We start from the raw sequence: 26086 nt of genomic DNA, 5'->3' as shown, positions 1-26086 counted from the left end.
GTATAGTTCAAAACCTGCTATCCACTCACACTTCGATTAACAGTCTTAAGAGTATTCAAATGCGTACTTTGCTGCGAGAATGGCCCACTATACTCTTTTAACGGTCAATGCGGCGGAACGTCTCAATATCGGCGATCATGCCCCTGTAGGTAGGCAACCTGTGATACACATCTGCCAAAAGTGCCCCCCCTAAACGGAAATCCTGGATCCGCGCCTGCGTGACTTTGTTGTTTTGGCGGCTTCAACGCGGCAAACCACTTACTGGTAAGATTAAATTCGTTTGCGCACAACTATTATCATTAAGGACCTCGAGTGATTGTTCGTTTAGCCTTGTGTTCTGCTCGTTGAGTAGGAGTTTCGGCGAAGTATATCGTGCCACAGTCGGCCACAGTACAGAGGCTTAAAACGACTTGGAAATTTTGCCGTGCTGCCCACGGCGTCTGTTTAGGGTTAGGAACAGCAACTAGATTTAAAGAAATGAAACATAAATCAATGGGTGGCATTGTGTCCCTTTCATTTGGCGCATTTTCCTCCAAATATCTCGATGATGTTGTATGTTCGTTCCTCTATATTGTTGTTTATGACTTTCAGGTAAGAGGCACAATGTGCACCTGTTGGGGGAGGCGGCCTCGGAGGCCTCCCCAACTCGGCCCCAACCACCAAGGACCCAGTCCTGCATCATTGACGATGGTTTTCTCTCAGTTTCAGAGGTAAGGTTGAAATGAGCATTCAAACCCTAACAGTTCAATAATGTTGGACATTCAGTTCAGTTCGGCAACAACCTTGTTTCTTTTTTCAAAATGAATTTCATTTTAATTGTTTATGCTGTGGCGTTAGTTTTAGCTGTTCATACCTTTCATACAACTAGGCGAAATTCTAATTACGTTCAGTGACTTTGACTAAATTGTATATTGCCCATAACTTCACTCCGATTTATCAATAACCTTTGTTGATTTGATTTCATCTTATTTCTATGGACAATTTTTCCAAGCCCACATCACGGGTTTGTTTACATATTTTGCCCGTGAGCCAGCACATTAGTGTGGGTGATATTTTCCATTTTAGCCACGGTGTTTCAAAAAGAATATTGAGTGGAATCGAACCCTGTGGCCAAAACATAAAATACCGCCCTCACAAATTTGCTAGCTATTGGCTTGGGAAAGCTCGGGAAAAAGGATTTCAAAGGAATTATTAGTTCATCTCACTGGTCATTTGATAAAGTGGCGTAAGTCCACCAGAAGTCAGATTCTTTCTTTGTAAACATTTTTCGGTGCAGCTACTAATCAGGAACGCCTTCAGAATCATTGCAGATTTTGTTCTATATGTACATCTGGCCACTGTGCTTGGTATAGGTACGGTCCCAATGATAAGTAATCAAATTTACCTCATAACAAATGCCTTTTAGATAATTACAGTGAAACAAAATTTTCTTTCAAAGGCATTTGGTTAAAGGTAAATTTGATGACTTATCATTGGGGCCATATCTATACCAAGCACAGTGACTAGATGTACATATAGAACAAACTCTGCAATGATTCTGAAGGCGTTCCTGATAAGTGGCTGCACCGAAACATTTTTACAAAAAAAGACTCCAACTCCTGGTGGACTTACGCCACTTAGTCAAATGACCAGTGATCTATGCCAAGCAAATTTTAACTCTACTTTATGTTACAGCGCCAGCAGTTTCATCGAGCTTGAACCATGGAAGCGAATGGGAGTCCAGAAGATCGGACATCAGGGCCCAACAATCCACAACAGTCATCGCTTAGTCCGCCCACCGAGCTGCCCACCCATAACCCAACAGCAGAGCCAACACCAGAGCCAGCAGAAGAGCAAACAGAAGAGGTACATTAAATTAAATTTCAAAGTTTTTAAATTATTAATTAACATTTATTGAATTTCTCATAGATCTTTCATTTCTTTCTAGGAAAAATTTCATTCCAAACACCCAATGTGGAGGGAATTGATGAGATCCATGAACTGCAAGATAGACGACCACATATTACGACTTCTTCAGATTAGTGGATTTGGAACGTACCAGGCGTTGAAAGAACTTGCTCAAGAAGATTTGGACTTCATCGTTAAGTTTGTGAAGAGTGGTGATATTTTAGATCGTATTGATAGTAGTGAACTGCCAATCTTCTTGGGGCCCTGTAAAGCAAAGGAAAAGTTCTCTTTTCTCCCAGGAGAGTGTAAATTGTTGTTTAAAATAGTTGAATATGTAAAAAAAAACCATTCAGAGTCTGAAAAGAGTTTAGGCAAAATGTCTCTTTATCCCATATTTCAAGCTAAGTCTAGTAGGAAGTCAAGTTTCTGTGATAGTCCATCTAGTTCTAAAAAGGCTAAGACTGATCTAGTTAATTCATGTGATATTCCTCAAGAAGTATTAGATATTAAGAAAATTCTGAAGGATCATTGCAAAAAGAAATCCTTGCCTGATGAGTTTTCTGCATCAGTTCCTAACTTAAGCATTACTGTTAAGACTGTTGACACAAATGAAAAGTCTTATTTATCTGCTGTTATTATCTGTTCATTTTGTAAGAAAGGTCAGACAGTCCAACGCAATCCAAAAGAGACATGGAACTTGTCTAATATGAATAGGCACTGGCGAGGCCATGCCTCAAAAGGAGATTATAAACCAAAGGGTGGAATTGAATTGTATGCATCAAAGAAATCCAACACTCCTGGAAGTGAGGAAACCACCAACACAGATGAAGAAGAGAATGCACACAGTATTGATTTGACTGCAGAAAGTGATGAGACAACACCTAATGAGCAAAGGAATGAAGAACAAGGAGGTTCTGCCACCACTAACTCTTCTGGTACAAGTGAAAATTTTTGACTTTAGGGGGGATGAAGGCACAGCATGCTCACACCCCCCCCAGTCAGCAGATTTGCCTGTGAGAAGTACAGCAGATTGGAAAGAAGAAAACGTGCTCTTGGTAGGCATTCGGAGGATCAGCTAAAAATAACATAATATTTTAAGATTTTGAACGATGTAGAAATTACTTTGCTTTCTAATGCTGAGATTATAAAGACACTGTCTGCCCGCTGTGAAGAATTGTCTGCTGTTGTGTCTGATTTATCAGACCGTTCAAATTTGTCATTTCTCTTGAGGTTGCTCTTGGAAACAGCTCAAAAGAATTCACTCAGAGAACCACATGGACGGTCTTATGAAATGGACATAAAATACTTTTCTGTTTACCTATTCATTATTTCTGGACGCTTTGTTTATGAATTTCTGTATGAAAATCTTAAACCTGCTCTGCCTGCTTTGAGTACAGTTGAGAGAGCACTTGCTTCAGCTTCGGAACCTGTAAGAGAGGGAGAGTTCAGATTTGCAGAGCTAAGTGACTTTTTAGACAGTAATAATTTTCCAAGGAAGGTGTTTGTTGCCGAAGATGCTACAAGAATTACCCAGAAATTTTTATACGATTTGACTAGTGACCAAATCATTGGCCCTGTACCTCCTCTTGCTGAAAACGGAGTACCAATAATGGACTCCTTTCCAGCATCTTCTGCAGCTTTGATAGCTACACATTTTTAGAAATGTAAACCATCTTCATCTGCCTATGGTATTATGGTGCAACCTGTTTATGAAGGAGCCCCATCGTTTTGTTTGTGTATAGTTGGAACCGACAATAAGTTCAAAACAGATCATGCGCGCAAAAGATGGTATTATATCTACGATGAGCTTGAAAAGTTAGACATTGAGTGCTTTGGTTTTTGGCCCGCCCTTCTATTCAAAAAATAGGGGGAGGGCCTATGCATTTGCCTTTGTGTCTGTGTGTTGTTGTTGTTGTTGTTGTTGTTGGCGTCTGTGTACAAGGAAGGAGTTGAGCTAGAGTAACCAGATTTGGAGGGTACTTCAGGAGTACCGTCCAAACAAATAATCCGGTGGTGCAAATCCCGTCCGGGTCGCACAAGGGCTGCTGCAGGTGCATCATGGTTTACATGAGCGGGAGGGGGATTTCCGCCATTATTGGTGCTAGCAGGGCACATATGGGTATTTTTGGAATCGGGGCGACGAGACAAGATGAATGGACCTGGTCCCGACCCCATCGGCCGCTTTTACAAGTTGGCCAGATCAGGATCTTCAAAAAAGGGGGTCGACCGACTAAAAAAAATTATTGCAGATTTCGATTGGTCTCAGCAAGACCTTTTCAACGAGGGGTCGGAAAGGGGGTCTAGGAGCCCGACTTCGTCTATTAGTCACATCAGGATCTTGAAAAAAGGGGGTCGACCGACTGAAAATTTTTACTTAAGTTTTGGATAGGTCTTGGCAAGACCTCTTCAACGAGGGGTCGGAAGGGGGTTCCAGGAGCCCGCCTTCATGAGTTACGGGAAAAAGTGCGACGGACTCGTTTTGCGCTCCTGCTGTGCCTCTATTGCAAGGAGTTGCAGTAGCATGGCAAATATGGGTATTTTCGGAATGAGGGCGAAGAGACAAATGAAATGGGCATATTCTAAGGACAGTTGGAGTAAAAAGTGTAAGGACTATTGCATATTGTGAATAAAAGGGCGGGCCTAAGTCACGATGGTACATCGATAACTTTGCTTTACCCGCTCACGGGGTGTGTGATGCGAGCGGGCCGAAGGCCCGGGCCTTCGACTGGCCAAGTTGGGTCTGATGTGAGGGCCGAAGGCCCGAGGAAAGGCCGCCGGCAGGCCAAGCTGGGCCGGCCCCCTGTCGAACCGAGTTGCCGGCGCAGCGAAGCGGAGCTGGCAACTCGGTTCGACGGAAGGGCGGGCCCTAGCTTGTTCTTCAGATGGAGACCCGAAAATGCTGTCTGCCATGCACTCTGTAATGTTTAGCCCTGGTCCTCCGTGCCCCATAGATTTTAAAGATTTCTATTTTGCTAGTGGTGTACAGAAGTTTACTGTGACCCAAGATTACATTCACACAGTAAATAAGTTTCGTTTGAGATTAAGCCCATCTTACTAGGGGTACGCGCCGTTCAGTCTGGGCGCGTAGTGTGGCTGAGCAATGCGAATTGACATTTTTTGTGCACTTTGGACTTTGCTTGAGTAGATGAAATGTCCATCTTATGGGCTCATATTCAGTGAACTTTAGACCAGGGGTACAAATGGAAGTGATTTTCGTTATCAGAACACCAAAAACTGCTGGGATCAATGTCGAACTCGATTTAAAAATTTTGGTCTAAAATTGGTCAAAATTTGGTTAAATATGAGTCTGGGAAAAGTTTGAAGGTCATTTTTGAGTTCAGCACACCAAAAACTGCAGGGAACAATGTGCAACTCGACATAAAAATTTTGGTCCAAAATGATCTAATTTGCGATGAAAATATAAGTCTGGAGTCGAAATGAAAGTGATTTTCGTTATCAGCACACCAAAAACTGCTGGGATCAACGTCAAACTCGATTTAAAAATTTTGGTCCAAAATTGGTCAAAATTTGGGTGAGTCTGGGAAAATTTTGGAAGTCATTTTTGAGTTCAGCACACAAAAAACTGCAGGAAACAATATAAAACTCGACTTGAAAGTTTTGGTCCAAAATGACCTAATATGGGATGAAAATATAGGTCTGGAGTTAAAATGGGAGTTATTTTCGTTATCAGCACTCAAAAAATTGCAAGAATCACTGTACAATTCATTTCAAAAAATTTAACCAAAAATCGGTTAAATTTTGGGTTAGGGGACAATTTAGATGTCAATATTGAGGTCAGCGCACTGAAAACTACAGGAAAATACATAAACCTCAACTTGGAAAGTTTTGCCCCAAATTGCGTAGCTCTAGACGAAAATGTAGGATTGGCATTGAAATAAATGTAGTTTTTGTGACCAGTACACTGCAAACTACATACAATACTTTAGACTCAATTTCTGTATATTGTTCCTACTTGTCTTCATGAAGCACCCTCTGTCGCCACCAATTCCCTGATGCCACACCAAAGCGAATCCCTCAGTCGAGTAAAATTCAATTGCCAGCATTGAATCGCTTAATTGGCTACTCGTATGCTTGGGTCACTATTCGATAACTCTTTTTTCTTAACTAATGAACTCACAATTTTATAAGTTATATTTATGAAACATTTTGTCATTCTGTCATTGTGAACCAGTGAATAAAACAATATTGATTGGAACATGCTATCACAGTAAATATTAAGAGAGTCAGTTTAGGGTAGGCTGATCTGAACCAGTTAACGGGGACCAATTATTGTCAAATCCAGTGATTTGTCACATAGAGTCCAATGCCAAGGCTTCCCAAGGCTCAATGAACCGACATAATTTATCTTACTCATGTAAACAATACTGAGTAGTACCAGTTATATTAACTTCGGTGAAGTTAAAGGAATCGTCTCACTAGATCCAATCACCAATTCACTCACCGCTCAAAACCTGAGTCGTCTCTTTGAAACCAATATCAATTCAAACTCCATTAGGATTAAATATACACAACCATATATTGATTTTATTAATAAACTCATGTTAGTACTTTTGCACTCTTGTCAGCTTGCAGCATTGCAATAGAATGAATTTCTTGAGTCGAAACTAAGTATGCCTGCCAATTTCAACACAAGTTATTGATGCATTTCCCTGATTTCCTCTAGTTTGAAAATTTTAAAAAGAGGATGACACTAGAATGAAATAAGAAGATGCACACAATACAAAAGGTCAAAATAAAAACATCCTTTTTACAATGCTTTGTTAAAGTGCACTGACCTGAAGATGATTCCCCTCTGACAGGGGAGGGGGGGAGAGGGGAACGAAACACGTAAATCATTTTCGAATCCATTCTCCATATTTCGCTGTGTTGGTGTTCCAAAAGGGTTTTAATCATTCAAGAATGTTGAAAAAGTAAGGCCGATCTCATTTCCAAACCCTTCTGCTTTTTATTTCGTTTTATTTGCTTATTTGCTTAAGTCCCGTATTTGAGAGCCGCGGACCCGCAGGTATGAGAAATTGGTAAGCGCTGCCGTGCTGCCAACCTAACCACGCTAATGACCTGATTCAAAAATATGTTTTGAATATTTCAAACGATACTAAACAACGATTTGAAACAAACTCGTGTTGGGGGGTACTAAGGCGACGTTAAATACGAAATCTTGAAACTATAGCCACTGTAGTGGCTGAGAATCGTTGGTGAGTACAAACAGACAGACGCACGACCAGTCACTTTTCTGCGCGCCCAAACACGGCAAGGGCTTCGCTATCGCTCAGCCAAATTATCTGCCTCTAGGAAAGTACACTGCCAGTGTTTCTCACCTCACAATTTTGATGGAAACTGTAAGTAAAGAGGAGCATGGACTCACTCCTGCTGACCTGCAAAAGGACAAAATGAATTTTAACGCCTCTGTTAAAATATGCAGTGAACGTGTTACTGATTCATTGGAAAAACACGTTCCAGGTAGTGAGGGCACTGTCGCTTATTTAAATGTAATGCGCTCAGTTATGGAGGCTGGCCTTAACAAAACTCTGTCCCCTTTAGAAATAATTTACAAGATATGGTTTGCTGTGTTTTTTTTTAGGTGCTGGAAACTTTGGCTCTTGTCTAATCCTCGATTCAAACTTGACAATTTTGTTTCAAGAAACCTCTACATTTGTGTTGAAATCATAGCTCATTGTATCATCCATCTAATTGTGAAATGTAGAGATGAGAATAGTCCTGAGTACTTGCTAATCCACCTGTTTTCCAGCCAAATTTGTGAAAGTTTGTTCCGACTATTGCGTTCAATGACCACAACAGAGTCAACTGTCATCAACTTTTCCATGAAAGAAGTGTTACAGAAAATAAGAAGAATTGACATCATGCACAGCATTACATGCAAAATGACTGGCAAACTTGAATTTCCAAGGGAGAAGAGGAAGCGCCTTCTTGGAGTGCTTAGTGATGAAAAACTGAAGACAACTTACCTCCCAACCAATGAAGAGATACGAACATGTGTCCTGGCAGCTAAAAGTGATGCCATCTCTCTCCTTCGTAAACTTGGAGTATCTTGCGCACCTGACACTCTTGGGCGAATCAAGTCCAGTTTACTTTCCTGTGAAACTTTTGAACCAGATGAAAATCCAGATGAAGTATCTCCATCTCCTTTGTATGTTGCAGAAGTGAATGATGATGATGTCCCTCTTAATTTACTCCAAGCGTTCCCTTCCCCTGAATCTGTCTGTGACCTTGATCCCCATGGTATTGTTGATGAAAGTACCAATCTCTTGCGGGGACATGTACTGGTTCCCGACAAGAGTGGTGGTTTTAAATCTGTTTCCAAATCTTTCCTGTGTTGGCTCTTTGCCAGTTGTGGGAGTGCAACATTGAACAACATCAGAATTCATAGAGTCCGGGAACAAATTTTAACGTCAATGGGAAGTGTTAGTAGACCATCAAGTAATTTAGTTGTGTCTGAAAATGAAGAGGTGGAGATTGGCAATTGGTGTTTATTTAAAGAGAGATCTATGGCAATTGGTGTTTATTTAAAGAGAGATCTAAGTACTTTGTAATTAATATTTTAGGTTTTAAGTACCTCTCAGGGAAAAACTTGAGGTATTCACTGTGCAAGGCACCTGTACGAGCTCCAACTGGCACTGCTTGTAGAGGAGTAGGATGCCTTGGAGTTTGGTATACAGTTGAGGGACATAAATTGAAGTTGCGCCCTACCCAACACAACACAATCGAAATTGAAAAATATGTGGCTACTGTTCCCTCTCCTAACGTTGTTGGTGACGTACTTGAGCTTGCTGCATGTGCCCTGCTTTATTATTCTAAGCTATCTTCTTCGTGATTTTTTCTGTCATGTTGTGTTTTGAAAAATGTTTTTTTTAATTAAACATGTTAAAAACTTGTAACTTAAATTGACTTCTGTTTCTTTTATCTTCCACCTAGTAGTCCATCTAACAAACTTAAATCACTGAGGCTTGCCATGTGGCTCACCGAAATAAACCTCTCCCCTTGGTGTGGACGGCCTGTTGGCGCCGTGCAGTACAAGCACGGCAGAGCCGGAGTAAAGCCTCTCAAGGCTAAGTCCAAGGACTGGAGCCCCTGCCGCCAGCGTGGGTGAGTGCCGCCTGCCGGGCTAGGGACGAGTCGTGTTTATTTCGTGCTCCGGGTTTTTGCTAATTAGTAGTGGTATAAAGTCAGTGTTGTGGTCAACATGTGGTATCGATCGATGTGGTTCGCGTCCGGGCGTCGACGTGTCCTACTGCAAAGTGGTTTAGTGCAACGGTGTCCGAGAAATCAGCAATTTACCCGTGGTGTCTTTGTCCGGGCCCTTGGCGTCCTCTCACACATGGCGCAGCGTCTGCAGGCAGGCCTGGGCGTGGGGTGGGGGCTGGGGCACGCCGCCCTGGGCCAGCCGAGCCGGGCCCCGCAGCCGCAGCCCGAGCCGCAGCCCCTCGCCTGCAGCGTGTGCTCCAAATCAGTGTTCGTCGACGCCAACATCAAGCGAGTACCGGTAGCAGGTAGCAGTGCAAGCATCCCAGCGCAACTCCAGGTAAGAGCGCGGCCGTCCCCCTGCCGGCCCTGCTGACCGCGGTCACCCCCGCGCCTCGCGACGCGGGCCCACCACCTGCTGCGGCTCGCGGACCTCCGTCATAGCAGCGAGGCGCAACGAGGGTGGCGCAATTGCATCCCCGCGCACCGACGCCGTGGACGCGGTGGCGCCGGTTCTGGTGGTTTTCCCTGCGCCGGGCCGTGGCGACGCGCACCAAGACGCCGTGCGGTGGCCTGGCGGCACGCAGTCGGTCCCCCTCTGGATTCCAGCAGGAAGTGGCGTAGCACGCAGCGTCGCCGCCCCAGCCTCGCTCCTGTCAGTTCACAGCAGCCGGACCTCCTAGCCCTAGCCCACCTACGCCCATGAACATGTGAGCCGCAGCGTCGTCTGGGTTCTGTTTTTCGTCACGGTCATTTGCATTCTCCCCCTCCCCCGCCTCCCCCGCCTCCCAACGTCGCAGCGCAGCAGGCCTCCGGCCGACCCGACCCCCCCCCCCCCCTACTCCCTCCCCCGCCGTCAAAGCAGTGCGTCTCCGTCGCAGGTCCAGCAGCCGCCTCGCAGCCCCCCCCCCCCCCGGGCCCTAGTCCTCGTTCGCAGGTCGCGTTCTACAGCTGGCTCACTGTCCCGGGAACTTTTGCTCTCCACGCGCAAGATCTGGCACCATCGGGACGGTAGTACTGGAGTCATCGGTCCGCGGCAGGAGCTCAAGTACTTCGGTGTCGCGGTCAGTCTGCGAAGCGGCGCCAGCGGACACCACAACGCCGTCTAGACCCCTATCCTTGCGACCGAAGAGGATCAGCCCTGCAGTATCTGGCACACCTACTCGCGGGCGCGCAGTGCGGCACAAACCGCACGCAGTTAACATCGTGGGGGTGGGCCTTGGGCCTCGCATCGTTCCAGGTCTCACGACGAAAAGTCGCAGATGCCTGTACGGCAATGCATTTCAGGCCTCACGACGCTGCGGACAGATACCACAACTACAAGGTCGCATCAAGAGGAGGGTAGGAGTGAAGAGGCTGAAGCAACTAGAAGACCTGCTCAACACAGCCCCTAGAAACGGGGTGAAGAAAGACGAGTGTCGGACTCGGATAAGGTGTGTAGGGGTGGACGGCCAAAAGGCTGTCCCCGCTACATACCCAGATGCGTGGGCGTATGTACCCGGTCTACCGAGAAAACCACTCCTCTCAGTAGGGACGCCCCGTCACGTGCTGGTGAATCACCGACATGACCGGGCGGGCCCGAAAGCCAGACGATCATTTGTGGTCCAGGCATTAATCGCAATCGCAATCGCCAGCGTGGGTAGGCAGCCCACCACGCACCGGTGGCGCGGGACTGCCTAACTACCCGGCGACTCGGCCCTTTTCACGCTGTTTTTGCTCAGCGTGTCTCCATTCACCTTTAGTCAGCTTCCAATCATCTCCAGTCAGCTTCCAATCACTGTCAGTCACTTTTCAGTCACATCCTAGTCAGCTCTAGTCAGCACTAGTCACATCCAGTCAACTCTAGTCATTTGCAGTCACTCTACTCATTTCCAATCAATTATAGTCATTCCAGTCAATTATAGTCATCCCAATCAATCCAGTCACTCCCAGTCACTTCCAGTCACTTCCAGTCATTTTTCATTTCAGTCAGTGTACACCCATTTTGGGAGTGAGGGACCCCTCGAATTCCCATCCTCCTTCGTCGTGGGGGAAGAGGGCCCTCGCCGCGGCGCTGTAGAGGGAGTGCGGACCTTCCGGGACCGGGGCAATCCTGGCGTATGACTCGGTGGTGTCAAATCCTTCCAGCTGATGCTGTCCTGTAACAGAGACCTGTTCACACTCCTGCCTTACTCCCCCCTCCCCCGCTCCCTCCTCCCCTCCGCCCCGCCCCGGCGACCCCTCCCCGAACCCCCTCCGCCTAGGCAACCCAACGTGCATACCCCGCTCCGTCCCCCCCCTCCCCCCCATCCTCCCGGTCTTCCCTCTCGAGCCGCAGCCAGTGCCGCGCTCACCCCGCCTCAATGCTCCAGCACCTACCTCCATCTTCCAGAGTGCACCGTTCCTCGTCGTCCTCCTGCATGCCATTCCGCCGTTGAGAGTATGCTGTCCGGGGTTGGTGGTACAGCCGTGAGTTCTCGAGAGAGTCGTCCAAGTTGGAAGGAGAAGTGATCCATAAGACGGTTCGTGTACAACTGGTTTATTGTCGACTTAAAATCTTTCACACTGACAGTTTACATGGTTTTCCGGAAGGGGGCGCTAGTGGCGCGAGATCTCGAATATCGTTCGAGTATGGAACACGATATCCACAGGGGGGTTAATGTTAAAAACATCACAGTCAAAACAGGGGGGAAACATGATGCATCAAGGGGAACATGATCTAGATCTTCAAATAAATAACAACAATAGAATAACAACGATAGAAAAACAATAGGATCCAAATTAGGGTGCTCGAGCAAGTTGATTACAATGTACTTTTTTGATTACACCAGAAATGGAAACATGGTAGTGCGTGGGGCCCAAGGCACGTACGATTACTCCATTAAGAACTGGGTGACGTTTAGATAGTTTTAGAATAACAGGATCTCCTTCTCTAAAAGCTGCGAGAGAGGAGGACAATCTGGAATCAGGTCTAATACTTGGATTAATGACAGTAAGAGGGGTCCTTGTTTTAAATGAATGCAACATTTCATTGGGCGATTTATGAGTGACTGTTGAAGGAATATTCCTATAATCAAAAAGGAATTTGCTTATGGTTAGTTCCAGGGGTTCGTCAGTACCCGCATTCTCTGGAAATAACTTAGCTAATGCAGACTTAGCAACTCCAACAGAACTCTCAGCCAAACCATTGGATTCCGGATGATACGGAGGGATTCTTTTGGAAGTGATAGACAGAGAGGTACAAAACTCTAAGAACTCTGCTGAGTCGAAAGGAGCTCCGTTGTCTGACACAAGAATTTCAGGCAAGGTTGCAAACATAGCAAAAATAGAAAACATGACATTGATGATAGTCTCTGCTCTGAGATTGGGAACTACTTGAATATGTAGCCACTTAGAGTAGGCATCAACAAAAATCAGACACTCAACCCTCTTTACTTTTAAAAAGAAAAAATCAATATGAACCCGTTGGAAGGGAAATTTTGCTGCCGGCCATGGAACAAAATTCTCCTTAGGTTTAAAATTCACTTTAGCACACACATTACAAGAATCACAAAGCACCTCAATGTCAGAATTTAAAGAGGGCCACCATACCAGGGACCTTGCTAACAGTTTAGTACGAACAACTCCTGGATGACCTTGGTGGAGCAAACTCAAAACTTTAGACTGTAAAGACAGAGGTATGACAACTCTAAGTGCAAACATTAAACATTTGTTATGAATACTAAGTGAATCTCTTACTTTAAAAAATTTCTCTAAAGCAGGGTTGTCTGAAAACTTATTATATGATGGCCAACCAGCCACAGTAAGCTCACAAACTTTGGACAATAAAGGGTCCGAAGCAGTAGCTACACTAACACAATCAGCAGACAAGGGTAAATCAGGGTAAATCACATGAACACAAGAATCGTTAACTCCAGCTTTGACAGGAAGGCGGGAGAGAGCATCAGCCACAGTGTTGAGCTCAGACTTACGATGAACAAGTTTATAACTATAAGCCTGCAGCATGGTTGCCCAATGCTGTAAGCGATGGCCAGTTCTAACCGGCAAGGACTTGTCTTCATGAAAGATGCGAGCGATAGCAGCATTATCAGTGACTAACGTGAACTCTCTAGCCCACAAGAACCTATGACAACGATCAACAATAGTGACAACTGCTAAAGCTTCTCTATCTACCTGAGCATATGCCATTTGGGTTGGAGACAATGTTGCAGAGATAAACATGACAGGTCTTTCGACTTTTTTACCATTAACTTCAACAACATGTGCTAACACACCACCAATTCCTACAGGACTAGCATCTACAGACACAACTATTGGCAAATCTGGGTCATAATGCATCAAACACTCAGAAGAAGTTAACATATTTTTTAACAAATCAAATGACACTTGACACTCCACATTCCAATCATACTTATCATCATTAAGGGACCTTAAAGGTTTAGCAACAGTACTAAGATTGGGTAAGAACTCTGCATAAAAGCTTAACATTCCTAGGAAAGTACCAATTTGAGCACAATTGACAGGGGGTGCAAAATCAACAATGGCGGAAACCAAGGAAGGGTTTGGTTTTCTACCTTCTTTAGAAATCACAAAACCAAGATACTGAAGTTCAGGTACGAACCAATCACACTTGTCCAACCTTAGTCGAACATTGTGTTTCTCTAGTCGAGCTAGGACTAGCATAGTATTGTTAACACAATCAGACAAGCTTACACCCTTAATTAAAACATTATCTAAATAACAGGTAACACCAGGCAAATTTATTAAAATCCTATCCATCACAGACTGAAAAATTGCAGCAGCACTCGCTACTCCATAGATCAAACGAGTTAACTTAAATAAACCCATGTGGGTATTCAACACACAAAGATCTTGAGACTTAGGATCTAACTGCAACTGCGTATAAGCATCAGACAAATCGAGACTAGTAAAGAACACACCATTAGACAGGGTAGCAAAAACAGTATCGGGTCTAGGCAGGGGATAATAATCAATGCGTAACTGAGGATCCAGTGTCCGCTTAAAATTAGCACAATAACGAATAGTACCATCCTTCTTTTGAACTACAACACCTGGAGAAGCCCATTCGGACTGTCTGACACGAATGGCTTTACCCAAAAGGACTAAATTATCCAAGTGTTTGCTGACTTTATCTAACAAACCAAAAGCTACATTATAGGCTTTAGCAAATACAGGAATTGCATTGGGTTTTAGAACTAAAGTGGCAGTGAACCCTTTTATGACTGAATCTGCCTTAGAATCAAACACTGATGGGAATAACACTCTTAACTCCTCTATTGACGGAGGATTGCAATCATTTACAACATTAATTTGATTTTGTACTAAAACAGACCTCCAATGAGGAAGGATCACATCAAGCCAATTCCTACCCAATAAGGGTGTGAAATTGGGGGTATTATCACAGACGATGAAACTTAATTTATGACAGACATGATTAAAATTTACATCTACAGTCACCTCTCCTGCGTTGGCTATCATTCCATTGACGGAATGTAAAATAATCTTGGACGGAACCAAGGTAAGATTTCTGAAGGTACTGCTAAATTGAGCTCGAGACATGACAGTTGCGCCAGCTCCTGTATCAACTTCAAATTGGATGGACTTTGTAGCTACATTAAGACTGATAAGGAGGGGCGGATTACTTTTGACAGCACCAACAGATACAAAGACATTGTGCACAGAGACAAAATCATAAAAGAGGACTTAAAAAACAAATAGGCACAATAAAAGACATAGCCAACAAATCATGATTATTAGTGTGGATACACTGAATAAAACAAATTAAAACAATAAGACATAAGACGCCAGGAGGGTGACTACTAACCTATTAACAGAAGGAGCGGAGCTTGAAGACGTTTTGCACTTCTTGCTCAATGGACTCCGTCTGAGGCCCAGACTGAGACTCTTGCTTAGGCTCCTCTGTTCCCACTGAGTTGACACGATCGCTAGGGCAGTAGTTACTCGTATGGCCCATTAGGTTGCACTTGAAACATTTCCAGTTCCGTGCGGGGCAGGTGTGGCAATTGTGCTTCCGACCACACCGTCGGCAAGGACCAAACTTGGGACGCTGACCTTGACTCGGAGACTGACGTTGGCCTTGACTTGTTGACTGACCTTGTCCACGCCGTTGATTGCTGCTGGACTGACGACTGGTAGTCGGACTGGAGTTGGGGTTCTGCGGCTTCTTGGCGCGGGGTTTGGGTTGACTGTTCACCCGGCCGACGTGTACAGCGTTCGCCAGAGCCTGGGACTGCCTCCGGATTGACTCGTCCTGGATAGCAATGTTCTTGGCATTAGCAAACTCAAGGTCAACTTCTGCAAGTAGTTTGCGACGACATTCGTCGCTCCTGATCCCGCGCACTAGTTGGTCGCGTAACATCTCGTTCAGGTTGTTGCCGAAGTTACACTTGTTAATCTTCACGTGTTCTGACAGGAGTTTGTAGGACAGAGAAAAGAGATGTTCACTTCACACTGGTTAGCCGTAGAATGAATACCGTTTTATTTATCTATAGTAGGTTCCTCATAACTTAACTCTTATTCAAGAAGGCGGTGGTTACATAGTATAATCAGTCTAACTTCCAACACTCCCCTCCTTAAGGTACAACAGAAAAATTACAAAAATAAACTTATACATCTTTTTACTTTTCTACGCTATATCACATAGTTGAGCAGTCGTTGATACAAAATGAAAGATATTGACTTAGCGTGTATGACTTTCTTAGTCACTAGACAATTAATAACATAAATAAACTATAACACAAAATAATACTGATGGATTCCTAAAAGGACAATTTCACACTGAAGGTTTACAGATCATATCCCTAAATTTTATAAAAGGTTGAGGTAACAATGGTTTGGTGAAAATGTCTGCTATTTGATCACCTGATTTCACATAGTATAATTTGAACTGTTCTTCTTCAAAGGCTTCACTGATGAGAAAATATCGAATATTTATATGTTTGCTCTTGGACTGCATTTGACCATTTCTGATTAATTTAATGGAGCTTTGGTTGTCGACATACAGATGAGCAGGCATTTCTTCTTGGGTGAGTTCTTGAATCATGGTTCGGAAATATGCCATGCTTTTGTAGCATTCTGCTGCTGACACGTACTCGGCCTCACATGTTGAACTTGCCACAATTTCCTGTCTATTAGATCCCCACATGATGGGTCCTCCTGATAAGAAGATGATGTTTCCTGAAGTGCTTTTCATTTTCCCTGCAGGGCCAGATCCACCATAGTCAGAGTCACTATAGCATTGCAGTTCAGTGGATCCAGTGGAGCTGAAGTGTATTCCGTGATGAGTAGTCCCTTTGATGTATCTCATGATTCTTTTGACATTCCTTATGTCATAGTTATTCGGCTTGTCCTGGAATCTGCTTGTGTAGTTGACAGCAAAGGTGATGTCGGGACGAGTCTTGCATGATAGGTGTTGAAGGCTCCCAACAGCTTCTCGATAGGGGAATGCTTCTATTTCTTCTTCTGGTTCGACTTCTGGTCTGGTTTGGTTGGCGTCTAATGGAGTTACCACTGAACAGCATTCATCCATTCCATATTTGCGTAGGACATGGATGGCATAGTTGGATTGAGTGATTGTGAGTCCGTTTTGGAACTCCAGTTGAAAGCCAAGATATGTGCGTGGATTTAAGTTGATCACAATTTGGAACTCTTTCTCCAATTGGCTCAGAAGTTGGTTAGAGGTGTGACGATCTTGAGCAATGATGATTCCATCATCTACGTGGATTGCCAAGTAGAGTGTGTTGCTTTTGTTTTTGAAGACACACCTGTCAGATCGAAGCTGGGTAAGTCCAAGATGTTTCAAGAAGTCTGAAAGGCGCTTGAACCATCTCTGAGGGGCTTGATTCAATCCGTAGAGAGCTTTGCGAAGGAGACAGACTTTGTCTTTGGGTTGGGTGAACCCTTGCGGGATCCACATGTAGACTTCTTCCTTCAGTGTCCCATTAAGGCGGCAGGATACGCAAATTGAAGTTGTCGGATCAGGCTCAAAATTTGCACACGTATTCGGGACATCACAGGGAGGCGAGCCACAAATTTTTTTTGACCTGGCTCAATTTTGAACAAAGTTATTGAACTTTCAAAACCTCAAATTTCCTGCAGTTCGATCTCAAAAAGTAGAAGTCCTAGAAAAAAAATAATGGCAGATTCGTAAATCGGGCGACGAGATCTAGGTCGGCGGGTATGTGGGAAGTTTGTGCAAAGATATTTAGACGTTAAAATTCGATGTTCAAAGTCGTCAATTTTGAGGCCATTGTTCACCGGACTATATTGGATGCAGCTAACCACTTTCAAGAGCCGCCATACACCCGACGCCCTAGGCCCTGATGTTCCCTTCAATATGCTGTAAACCGTTTTTCCCTAGGACAAGTACTTTTTGAGATCGAACTGCAATAAAAAGACCCTGTTTTTGCCTCATTTTCCCCGTTTTGAACTTGGCGGTCGTTTGCCGGAGCGCTGGAAGGTGGCGCGGTGGAAAGGACAGGAACTACGTGCAGGCCGGCCGGCCCGAGTGACGTCTTTGTGACGGACAGCGTGCCTCGCTCGCTGCTACCTGCGGCCGGTATTGTCTCCGCCCGCCGCCTTCCCCTCCCCCTCCCCCTCCCCTCCCCTAGGCAGCCCGAGCTAAGCCGGAGCTGCACTGCGCTGGGGACTGAGGCCGGCCGGTGCGGAGAAGCGGTGTGCGAGCCCAGCCTTGGCTCCGGCTGATATCGGACCAAATCGAACTTAAATCGTGGACGTGACGCGGCGATTTGAAATTGGCGAAAAGATGTGAAACCATTTGATGGTGCCCGGCCTTAGAGATCATTTATACCCCTATGGCAGATATCAAGCTTCAACGGGTATCAAATTGATCGAAAAAGAGACCGCAAACTCATGGTGCCCATCCGCCCCAGTTTGATTCGAGCATTTAAATTCTGAATTTGCTACGTAGGCGTGCTGAAGCGCCGCGCCCAGCCGCGCGTCTCGCTGGTCGGCTGCCGCTCCCCCTCCACTCTTCGCCCGGGCCACGTCTCTGGCTGCAGTCCGTCGCCCGAGGTGCGACGCTGGCCTTACAGATCATTTATACACCTATGGCAGATATCAAGCTTCAACGGGTATCAAATTGATCGGAAAAGAGACCGCAAACTCATGGTGCCCATTCGCCCCAGTTTGATTCGAACATTTAAATTTTGAATTTGCTAGTAGGCGCGCTGCAGCGCCGCGCCCAGCCGTGCGTCTCGCTGGTCGGCTGCCGCTCCCCCTCCACTCTCCGTCCGGGCCACGTCTCTGGCTGCAGTCCGTCGCCCGAGGTGCGACGCTGGAGAGGATTACTGCATGATTGACAGGTCACCTGTCCCAGCCGGCGGGGGAGGAGGGGGGCTGGAGGGGGAGCGCACCGACGCAGAGGTAACGGGACTTGCGGCTCGGCGAGGAGCTCGGTTAGGGTGGTCCAAAAAAAAGTGAAGTTGCTCGGATCGTCCAACGCCGCCCGGCTTTGGATTCTACATCGAAAAATATGAAATACGTGTTTTTTCCTTTTTCGAAAAAATGATTTTTAGGACCTCCGCAGAGCCCTCAAAGTTTTTAACAGTGCTATAAATAGGAAAAAATCGTAACTTGGTCATTTTTTGACCGATTTTTAAAAACGAAACGGTGATTTGTTCGTTTTTGAATGCTTATTACGAAAAAAAATATGCCCAACCCTCTTTTTGGTTTGTCTAACTTTCAGGGGCAAAAAATGACTAAATTTCGGCCCAAATTGGCAATAGTTTCAGTTTGTAGGCCGCTACTGCCACTCCAAGTGCACCCTGTCAGCATGGCGGGGTGCCCCCACCACAAGGCAAGCCCCATGAACAGAATTGGGATGCCGAGTGCAATTTGCCTACCTCCCAGGGGCATCAAATCGTGGATTTCTTCGAAAATCTATCAATACTGATGTCTCTTGGGGCCTCTGGGCACTCAGATGGGCACACATTCACATGGTTTGATACCCACACTACGTGATATGAACGTTATGGACGTTGTTGACGCGAGGAACCGCAAACCACGCAAGGCCACAAGAAAAGCCATCAAAATGAAGGAATTTTCTAAATTTTTACGTTTTTTTGGTCCTGAGAGGTAGGCATGAGGTGCTCAACAGTCCATTCCTATTGTTTGTTCTTTTTACGTAGTGCGGGTACCGAACCGTGTGAAAGGGTGCCCATCTGAGTGTCCAGAGGCCCCAAGAGACATCACTATTGATAGGTTTTCGAAAAAAATCCACAATTGGATGCCCCTGGGAGATAGGCAAACTGCACCCGGCATCCCAATCCTGTTCATGGGGCTTGCCTTGTGGTGGGGGCACCCCGCCATGCTGACAGGGTGCACTTGGAGTGGCAGTAGCGGCCTACAAACTGAAACTATTGCCAATTTGGGCCGAAATTTAGTCATTTTTTGCCCCTGAAAGTTAGACAAACCAAAAAGAGGGTTGGGCATATTTTTTTTCGTAATAAGCATTCAAAAACGAACAAATCACCGTTTCGTTTTTAAAAATCGGTCAAAAAATGACCAAGTTACGATTTTTTCCTATTTATAGCACTGTTAAAAACTTTGAGGGCTCTGCGGAGGTCCTAAAAATCATTTTTTCGAAAAAGGAAAGAACACGTATTTCATATTTTTCGATGTAGAATCCAAATCCGGGCGGCGTTGGACGATCCGAGCAACTTCATATTTTTTTGGACCACCCTAAGCTCGGTGCATCCCGGGAGAAAACGCGTATCTGTATGGCCATACCTGCGCAGATATGCCTCGCCACTACCGCCATCTCTCGGACAATGCCTACACTTTTGGCATAGTTATTGGCACGGAGTATCGCCTTGGGGTATTGCCATCAGAGACTTTATGCCAAATCAGAGGAGCCGACCGTATCCGGCCGCCTTAAGGAACGCTGTCTTCACGTCGAAGGTGTTGAGGATGGAATTGTTGCGAGCTGCTAATGCAAACAGTACTCGCAGGTTGGAGGTGTCGACTACTGGGCTAAATATGTCTTTGCCTTCCTTGCAGTTTATATCCTGTTGGTATCCTTTTGCCACAAGTCTGGCCTTGGGTCTTCCATCTTCTTTGTATTTGAGAACCCATTTACTGTCAATGATTTTGTGACCTTGGGCTGCTTCTTTATCTACAAGTGACCAGGTATGATTTTTCTTCAGCGATTGCTTCTCATCTTCTATGGCGTCTCTCCACTTCCCACTCTTCATGCATTCATCAAAGTTGAGTGTGAGATTTTCACCGTTGCACAGGTATACCTGTTTTACAATTTACAATCGGATTCGGAAAATTACTATTGTGAGCTCAAAATCAACACTTAAGATTCGCAATTTTCAGAACATGGTTTGAAAATTACCAACAATTGTCAATTTTACGAAATTGTTTCGAATTTTCGCATCAAGTTATGAAAATTGCAATGTTTGTAAAATTCATATCCGTGTTCGGAAAATTGTCACCAAAATTGCTTTGAAAATTCATAACTTTTTTAACAGTGTATAGTTCAAAGTCTTTGAATTTCTTGGGTGCTTGTCTAGCTCTCTCTTCCCTAAGACTGTATTGGTGCTTGGTGTCCTTCGGCTTGATTGTCCTCGGTGGTTTTCTCTGTGGTGTTTCTTCCTCACTTTTTGACAGCTCGGTGATTTGGTCCCAGTTCTCTTGTTGATTCACATCTTCTGACAGCAACTGGAAATGTTGATTCTCAAAGCTGATGTTGGTTTTCTTGGGGTTTGGATGAAATTTCACGTCTCTTGCCATAAATATTTCCTTCTTGATAGGATCCCATATTCGGTAACTGTTCAATCCATATCCAACAAAGTAGCCATGTCTTGCTCTTGAGTCAAGTTTCTTGAGGTATGTTGTAATCTTCGTGCTCACTTTGTTTCCGAAGATTTGGATGTTTGACAGGTCTTGTTTCTCGGAGAGCCATATTTCTGCTGGCAGCTTGTCTGTTGCTGTTGTAGGGCTCCGGTTTATCATATACACAGCTGTCTGCACGGCCTCTCCCCACATGGGCTTGGTTAGCTCGGAATCATAGATCATGGCTCTTGCGTGATTGAGTATGTTCCTGTTCATTCTTTCTGATGTTCCGTTGAGTTCTGGGCATCCAGGCACAGTGTAGTCCATAATCACGCCTTTTTCTTCAGCCCATTCTATGAGTTCATTGGACACATACTCTCCTCCGTTGTCGCATCGTATCTTCTTCAGTTTGGTTTGGTGTTGATTCTCAGCTTCCTGTACGAATTTCTTCAAACAGTCGAACACTTCACTTTTGTGGTGCATCAAATATATCTGGGTGAAATGAGAGAAGTCGTCTATAAAAGTGACGAAATACCTATGACGATTATAAGTTTCTGGGTCAATGGGTCCACACACATCTGAATGCAAGAGTTCTAGTACTCTTGTTGCTCTTTTCCTTATGGTGTTATGAGGTTTCTTGCACAGTTTGGCTTCAGAGCAGATGGTGCAGTCAAACTCCAGTCTATTGTTGAGGGCAAATGTCACTCCAGTGCACATGCTCTTCAATTTAACTAGATTGGGTAATCCCAGATGACCCATTTTCCTGTGCCATGTCGTTGCTGCATCTTCTTTTTCAGTGAAGTTGGCTTCTGGGAGGCTTTGTTTGAGATTTACTTCAAACAGTCCATTTGAAGTTTTTGGTCCTTTTAACAAGATCAGATCTTGTGGTACCTTCAGGGTTCCCTTGAGTATTTTAACTCCATCGTTATCAAATAATACTGCTCCACTGTGGTTTGTGACTTCGCTTACTGAGATCAGTTTCTTCTCCAATTCTGGAACAAACAGAACATTTTCAAGTTGACAACTTTTCCCATCCACTGATCCATAAGCGGTTGAGCTCATGGTAAATTTCTTTTTGGCAGTTTTAATGGTTTCGTTGATTTCTGTCAAGCTATTCATTATTTCTTTACTGTCTGACATATGAGCATTAGCCCCACTGTCAACGGTAAAGGTGTAATCTATATCGTCTGTTTTAGTTGATAATTTTGCTGCAAGATTAGTTGATTTATTTGAATTGAGAGTACTTACTCCTCCTTTCACTATAGTTGATGCCAATAATACAGCCTTTTTGGGCGGGCTTTTGCTCCTTGGTCTTTTATTTTTGTGATTGTAGTTTCTCTTATCCTCAGAGTTTTCGTTGAAGTTCTTTCTTTTATTTTCTCCATTGTAGGATTTTTGTTTGTCGAGTTTCTTTCTTATGCCACAGTCATCTGTAGAATGGTTATACATCTTGCAAACGGTACAAGTATAGGGTTTATTCTGACCTTCTTGGTGTTGTCCTTTTTTGTAGATATGCTGATCAGTGCGATGGTTTGTTCTCAGGCATATGGAACAGGCGATGCAGTCTTGTGAAACGTGTCCAGTTCGTCCACACTTGAAGCACTTTCTGTCATGCCTCTTGTTGTAGTGCTTTGATTGAGAGTTGAAGGCCACCGTAGATTTAGCCTCTTTTTCACCCTTCCAGTTGTTTTCCTCCATTTGGAGTCGAATGCAGAGTTGGTCTAGGGTCTTGTTGGACTCGGAATCCCATGCACTTATAAAGTGTTTGTAAGTATGAGGCAAGATTCCCATTATTTTGGAGATAATCATTGTTTCGTCCATCTGAAGTTTCAAGGCAATCAGTCTGTGGGAAATGTTTTTCACTGCACTTACATTCTCCATCATGCTCTTGGATTTGTCGTATTTTAGATCAAAGAACTCCTTCATTAGGCGATGTTTGGTTTGGTCGTTGTTTTCTGAGTACAGGCCTTTCAGCTTATCATACATAGCCTTTAAGGTCTTCTCAGTTAAGATATGTTGTTTGACTGAAATGTCTATGCTATCCAATATTATCTTCCTTGCCATAGCGTCGTATATTTTCCATTCTTTGATCTCATCTTCTGTCGTGCCACGAGTTGCGGTACCTTCTACGTACTCCATCAGAGATTTTGCTTCGAATGCTGTGGTGACTTCTAGATCCCACAGGGGATAGTTGCTACTATCCTTTAGTTTTGGCATATTGCCGTAATTTTCTTTGGAGTCCATGGTAGCTGACTTTTCTTCTTGTCGCTCAGATTCGGCCAGCTGGGCCCATAACCTGTTAATCTTCACGTGTTCTGACAGGAGTTTGTAGGACAGAGAAAAGAGATGTTCACTTCACACTGGTTAGCCGTAGAATGAAAACCGTTTTATTTATCGATAGTAGGTTCCTCATAACTTAACTCTTATTCAAGAAGGCGCACGGTAAAGCTGCGAGTCGCATTATATGCGAGCCTACGCGCTGAACCAGAATGCGAGCTGCGCGCACATTCGGAATGAGCGCGACCGCACCGTCTTTCCAGAATCAGCGCGCCCGTGTCCATTTCTTGGTGCAAAAGTTGGCGAGGACGCGCCAAGAAATGAGCGCGCGGCGCACAGAAATGAGCGCGTTGCTCGCATTCTGGGGTCCAGGTAGTCGGGCAAAAACAATGGCCGAGCGGGACCAGACCCCTCGACGCCGGATTAGCTACCTGCTACGCTGCCGACTGTGCCACGGAGGCGCGCTGGAGACAGAGCCCCGCGCCACCGATCGCTACGAGCGCGCCCGCCTGGCGAAGGATGAGCAGGAGGGGTGGGGGGGAGTCTGGAGTGACACCGAACCTACTTATTTCTGTGCGCCGCGCGCTCATTTCTTGACGCGTCCTCGCCAACTCTGCCGAAAGCGCCCGCGGATGACAAAACTGGCCGCTCTCGCACTCATTCCGACAAATGGTCGCATGGTCGCACTTATCAGCGCGGAACTGCTCATTTATGGTCCCGGTTTCCACCACTTTTGATCCTTTTCGCACCCATTCTCAAAAGTGATTTTCAGACTTGCACAGTGCGGTGGTTACATAGTATAATCAGTCTAACTTCCAACAACACTTGCTCGCCAAGTCTCGCAGCGACGCGATGTACTCGTGCACGGAAAAAAAAGTGTGAGCTGGCACAGCTAATTTGTTGGCTAGCCAGGAGATAGCCCAAACGTCAGCTGTGATAACTAATCTGGGTTGTTCAAGACAGACCACTTATTACAAAGAAAATCCCTCAGCTAGGGCAGACAAACACAGTTGCAGTCATAGCTTGGACGGTGGCAGCAGTCTGAACCAATCCCATAGAATTATGCCAGACCATTTACATTATTTTCAGCAAATAATGGACTCCCCTCCGTCTGCTCGCGAATCCATGCTGTGCCACACAAACTTATTTTTGTCAAGGCAGCTTAATTATTGTTTTGGGAAGATAAGAGGCATTGACACTAAAAGCTTTCAGATGTAGTTCTCTTTCCTTTCTTTTTCTGTTGTCGCAATTTCAAATAGTCGAAGTTAATTAAAAGAAATGAGAGCACTTTTGTTTTCATTTTATATTTTAATGAGACAATCATATACATAGAACACAACAATAATAAATATATTTGTTCAACAAATTATCAACATATCTATAAATATGAAATACAAAAATAAATACTGTTGGGCAACAAATTTCAAACATTTCTATAAATTTGATATTCATCAAATTATTTCAGAAAATTAATACATCACAGAATATATCTAAGTATCACATATTTTTGATTCCAGGTAGAAGTATACAGATTTAGTGGTAGTGGATCATAAAGATCATGAGGAGAAATACTTGACCACCTGTCAGTGCATTGCACTACATATGCATGCACATGTTCGTCAAATCCAAGGCAGAGCATATATGAAAAAACAAAAACAGGGAGGTCACCATCCAGAAGAATATCTTCAAGTTTGCCAAAAATTGGTCCCCCAGACTCATCAATTTTCAGCAGTAAAATCATACCTGGCTTAAACTTGGTGCCCTTAAACTCAACCCAGCTACTTGATGCACAGGATGATGTAGGTGATAAATGAATACTGTCTGGCAAGCTCTTCACAAATTCAGTATTTTCAAAGTCATCTGCATAAACCTCACTAATAGGGCCAAATTCAGTTATTTGCAAAATAGAAGGTCTAGATTTTAACCAAAAGGACATATTGAGTTGATGTTGGATGGCAACAGTTTTACAAATATCACGACGTGACTCAGTGGCATGGGCAGGGATAAGCAAAGCTCTGTGCTTGCTCTCATAACGTTTAGTTGATGTCAGAGAAACAGGCCCGCTTTTCTCAAAAGTGGAGCCATAATGGCACAAAAAATGCATCTTTGGCTTTAAAGTATCACCAGTAACTTGAATATACATAGAGTTAAATTCATCAACAAGGACACGTAGAGATACCCCTTGACTAAATGACAGAGACTTAGACAAACAAACATCCAGGAGCTCACGCAATTTCAAATACAACTTCCAATATTCATCATCATGATCAATTTTGTCACCAACAAGAATTCCAAACAGTTTTACAAAGAGATAAGTTTCTGACCCAGACATTTTCAACTTCTCTCTTTTGGCAAAGTCTGCCGACAACAACGGAATTTTATTTGAATCACATGGACCAAACTTGAAAAACTCAATTCGATGATTCAGAAAATCAACAGTGAAGTACTTTGGAATGCAGTGCTTAAGGACATGCATCATCGTATAGTGACAAACCCCTTCAAAAAGATCATGAAATATGTCCACACAATAATTTGAAGTAATACAAGGTAGGTTTACGCCAGACCGCGTCTTGTCGTAACAGGCTTCGCGATGTCTCGCTGCCTGTTCCTCCAATCCGCGCCTGGCGTACCTACCTTAGGGTGGTCCAAAAAAATATGAAGTTGCTCGGATCGTCCAACGCCGCCCGGATTTGGATTCTACATCGAAAAATATGAAATACGTGTTCTTTCCTTTTTCGAAAAAATGATTTTTAGGACCTCCGCAGAGCCCTCAAAGTTTTTAACAGTGCTATTAATAGGAAAAAATCGTAACTTGGTCATTTTTTGACCGATTTTCAAAAACGAAACGGGGATTTGTTCGTTTTTAAATGCTTATTACGAA

General features: G+C 44.4%; 4 protein-coding genes across 4 annotated transcripts; 2 read left to right on the top strand and 2 right to left on the bottom strand.

The window, feature by feature from the left end:
* The first annotated feature begins 226 nt into the window (after positions 1-226).
* On the top strand, positions 227-2286 carry LOC117647016. The gene is made up of 4 exons (XM_034388495.1): positions 227-264; positions 592-710; positions 1675-1845; positions 1928-2286. Exons 2-4 carry the CDS (start codon positions 604-606, stop codon positions 1965-1967), a joined length of 318 nt encoding a protein of 105 aa, XP_034244386.1. The 5' UTR covers positions 227-264; positions 592-603; the 3' UTR covers positions 1968-2286.
* Positions 1976-8459, top strand: LOC117647735. Its single transcript, XM_034389632.1, is given in 4 exon segments — positions 1976-2828; positions 3003-3675; positions 4816-4937; positions 7183-8459. Coding segments are annotated over 4 exon segments (2925 nt in total).
* Positions 8460-11868: 3409 nt separating this feature from the next.
* LOC117647734 (uncharacterized protein K02A2.6-like) lies at positions 11869-15487 on the bottom strand. Its single transcript, XM_034389631.1, has 2 exons — positions 14941-15487; positions 11869-14810 (listed from the first exon to the last, which is right to left on the bottom strand). The coding sequence occupies exons 1-2, from the start codon at positions 15485-15487 to the stop codon at positions 11869-11871; spliced, it is 3489 nt and encodes a 1162-aa protein (XP_034245522.1).
* Positions 15488-24682: 9195 nt separating this feature from the next.
* On the bottom strand, positions 24683-25684 carry LOC117647733. Its single transcript, XM_034389630.1, has one exon. The coding sequence runs from the start codon at positions 25682-25684 to the stop codon at positions 24683-24685; it is 1002 nt and encodes a 333-aa protein (XP_034245521.1).
* Between the last annotated feature and the right edge of the window lie 402 nt (positions 25685-26086).

Source organism: Thrips palmi, unplaced genomic scaffold (assembly GCF_012932325.1).
Source record: "Thrips palmi isolate BJ-2018 unplaced genomic scaffold, TpBJ-2018v1 HiC_scaffold_2, whole genome shotgun sequence".
Classification (NCBI taxonomy): domain Eukaryota; kingdom Metazoa; phylum Arthropoda; class Insecta; order Thysanoptera; family Thripidae; genus Thrips; species Thrips palmi.
This window is presented reverse-complemented; position numbering and strand designations above follow the sequence as displayed.

Excerpts from the sequence above, each read along its gene's own strand:
- LOC117647016 (XM_034388495.1), top strand. The coding sequence starts at position 604 with ATGTGCACCTGTTGGGGGAGGCGGCCTCGGAGGCCTCCCCAACTCGGC. Across the intron at positions 711-1,674 it reads GTTTTCTCTCAGTTTCAGAG|CGCCAGCAGTTTCATCGAGC; the intron begins GTAAGGTTGAAA and ends TTTATGTTACAG. Across the intron at positions 1,846-1,927 it reads CAGAAGAGCAAACAGAAGAG|GAAAAATTTCATTCCAAACA; the intron begins GTACATTAAATT and ends ATTTCTTTCTAG.
- LOC117647734 (XM_034389631.1), bottom strand. The coding sequence starts at position 15,487 with ATGTTACGCGACCAACTAGTGCGCGGGATCAGGAGCGACGAATGTCGT. Across the intron at positions 14,811-14,940 it reads CTTCAAGCTCCGCTCCTTCT|TCCTCTTTTATGATTTTGTC; the intron begins GTTAATAGGTTA and ends TTGTTTTTTAAG.
- LOC117647733 (XM_034389630.1), bottom strand. The coding sequence starts at position 25,684 with ATGATGCATGTCCTTAAGCACTGCATTCCAAAGTACTTCACTGTTGAT.